The 2,041-nt window shown below is 51.5% G+C and overlaps 1 protein-coding gene across 1 annotated transcript; it reads left to right on the forward strand.

Annotated features, from left to right (window-relative positions):
- Positions 1–575: 575 nt before the first annotated feature.
- On the forward strand, positions 576–1,991 carry LOC119343669 (putative chaperone protein ClpB2, chloroplastic; the record flags this gene model as incomplete). Its single annotated transcript, XM_037614508.1, has 3 exons — positions 576–1,341; positions 1,438–1,568; positions 1,654–1,991. Coding segments are annotated over exons 1-3 (1,235 nt in total), but the record flags the coding sequence as incomplete, so codon positions are not given.
- Between the last annotated feature and the right edge of the window lie 50 nt (positions 1,992–2,041).

The raw sequence follows: 2,041 nt of genomic DNA on the forward strand, positions 1-2,041 counted from the left end.
TATTTGTTAGGATAATCTCCTACCGGCCCCGCCTCTAGTTTCCTTGTATAGATGAGGCTTAGGGCTGCCCTAGTACCCATATATACGTGCACCGTGCACCCGATCAATATATCGAGAGTTGCATTGCCTTCAACACCGATGACCGACGTCGCCGGCGGAGGGGAGCCGCCGGAGGACGGTGCTGGAAGATTGGCCTCCTGGCGGCGGCTAGGGTTCCAAGCCGCCTGGACGGCGCTTTAGATTGCTATATAGGTTAGCTATATAGTTCGGTCCTATACTCTGTATATGTGACCAACTACGAAATACGAAATCAGAAGGAAATAAGAGCACAGGAGCGACACGTTCCGGTTGCAATAAATCGCTCCGTGTGGAATCGATCCAGCGGCATATATATCGATTGAATCGCTACGGAAGTATCCCCAGAAATAGGCCGTCGAGCTCTGCGTCAACACGTACGCCTACTCGGTTTGTGCGCACGGTGACATACATCGATCGGCAGCGCATTGACCTAATCGAAAAGAAGAATTATTCTTCCGCTGCGCTGCTTCTTCTTCTACTTCTTCGGCACGCCAAACATGGTGCAGGTGCAGCCGGACGACGTGGCCTTGATCGTTTCTTTCGCTGCTTTGTGCTGGTCGGCGTGGAGGTACTGCAGCGTCGACCCCACGGCTGATCTGCTGCCTCGGCGACCCTACCGACTGAGGACCTTGGACGCCGGCAGTGTTGATCCGGTCATCGGCCGCGACAACGAGATCGACCGCGTCATCTGCATCCTCTGCGGCCGGACCAAGAACTGTGCCGCGCTGGTCGGAGCCGCGGGAGTCGGCAAGACCGCCATCGTCGAGGGCCTTGCCAAACGGATCGCTGCCGGGACGGTACCTGACCTTCTTGTTGGAGCCCGCATCGGGGTGCTCGATGTCGGGGCGATGATCGCTGGGACCAACTTGCGCGGCATGTTCGAGCAGCGCTTGAAGGAGGCCATCAAGCAGGCCGAGGATGAAGGGGGCAAATTGATCCTCTTCATAGACGAGATGCATATGCTCATTGGCGCAGGCGATCAAAGCGGCACCACGGACGCCGCCAACATCATCAAGCCTGCGTTGGCCCGTGGTCGCCTCCGCTGCATTGGTGCTACCACCTATCAAGAGTATTACAGGTACGTTGAGCGGGATGCGGCGCTCGAGCGGCGGTTCCAAAAGGTTGAGGTCGGGGAGCCGAGCATGCGAACGACAGTTGCCATCCTGCGGGGGCTGAAGCACAAGTACCAAGAGCACCATGGCTTGAAAATTGACGAGGAGGCACTTGTTGCTGCTGTAGAGCTCGCTGCCCGTTATATTACTGGTAAGTTTGTCATATCGTCGAGAATTGATATGAATTAGTATTACTCTTGTAAATACGTGCATCTTGAAGAAAATTGTGGATTTTGTTTTGTTCCAGGTCGTAAATTTCCTGATAAAGCAATTGATCTCATGGACCAGGCATGCACTACCGTAAAGTTGCACGCCAGCAAACAAAGAGAAATAAATGCACCGGGCGAGCTAGTCGTTGGTCCAGCTCACGTCACGCAGGTCATTCCTAATCACATATTCTGAATACTTTCAATTATTTCATTATTATATGCTCTTAATTACCATTTTCTAATACTGTTTGAAGGTTGTGAGCCGATGGACTAGAATTCCTGTCACCACACTTGATCAAGGCGAGGAAAAGCTGGCCCATTTAATAGATAGATTGCATGAGCGGGTTGTTGGCCAGAATGAAGCAGTTAATTTGGTTGCGCAAGCAGTGTTAAGTTCTGGGGTAGGTCTTGATAAATTTGATCAACCGATATGTTCTTTCCTCTTTTTGGGCTCGACCGGCGTTGGAAAGACAGAGCTTGCCAAAGCACTTGCCGAGAAGCTATTTAACAACGAGAAGATGTTAGTTCGCTTTGACATGTCCGAGTATGCTGATAGTGGATCGTTGTCGCATCTCATTGGAGGATCTCGAAGGTATAACTCGTACACTTTTTGCGTATGTGTTTCTTTTTGGCACTTCATCA

This window comes from Triticum dicoccoides, unplaced genomic scaffold (genome assembly GCF_002162155.2).
Source record: "Triticum dicoccoides isolate Atlit2015 ecotype Zavitan unplaced genomic scaffold, WEW_v2.0 scaffold137031, whole genome shotgun sequence".
NCBI lineage: Eukaryota > Viridiplantae > Streptophyta > Magnoliopsida > Poales > Poaceae > Triticum > Triticum dicoccoides.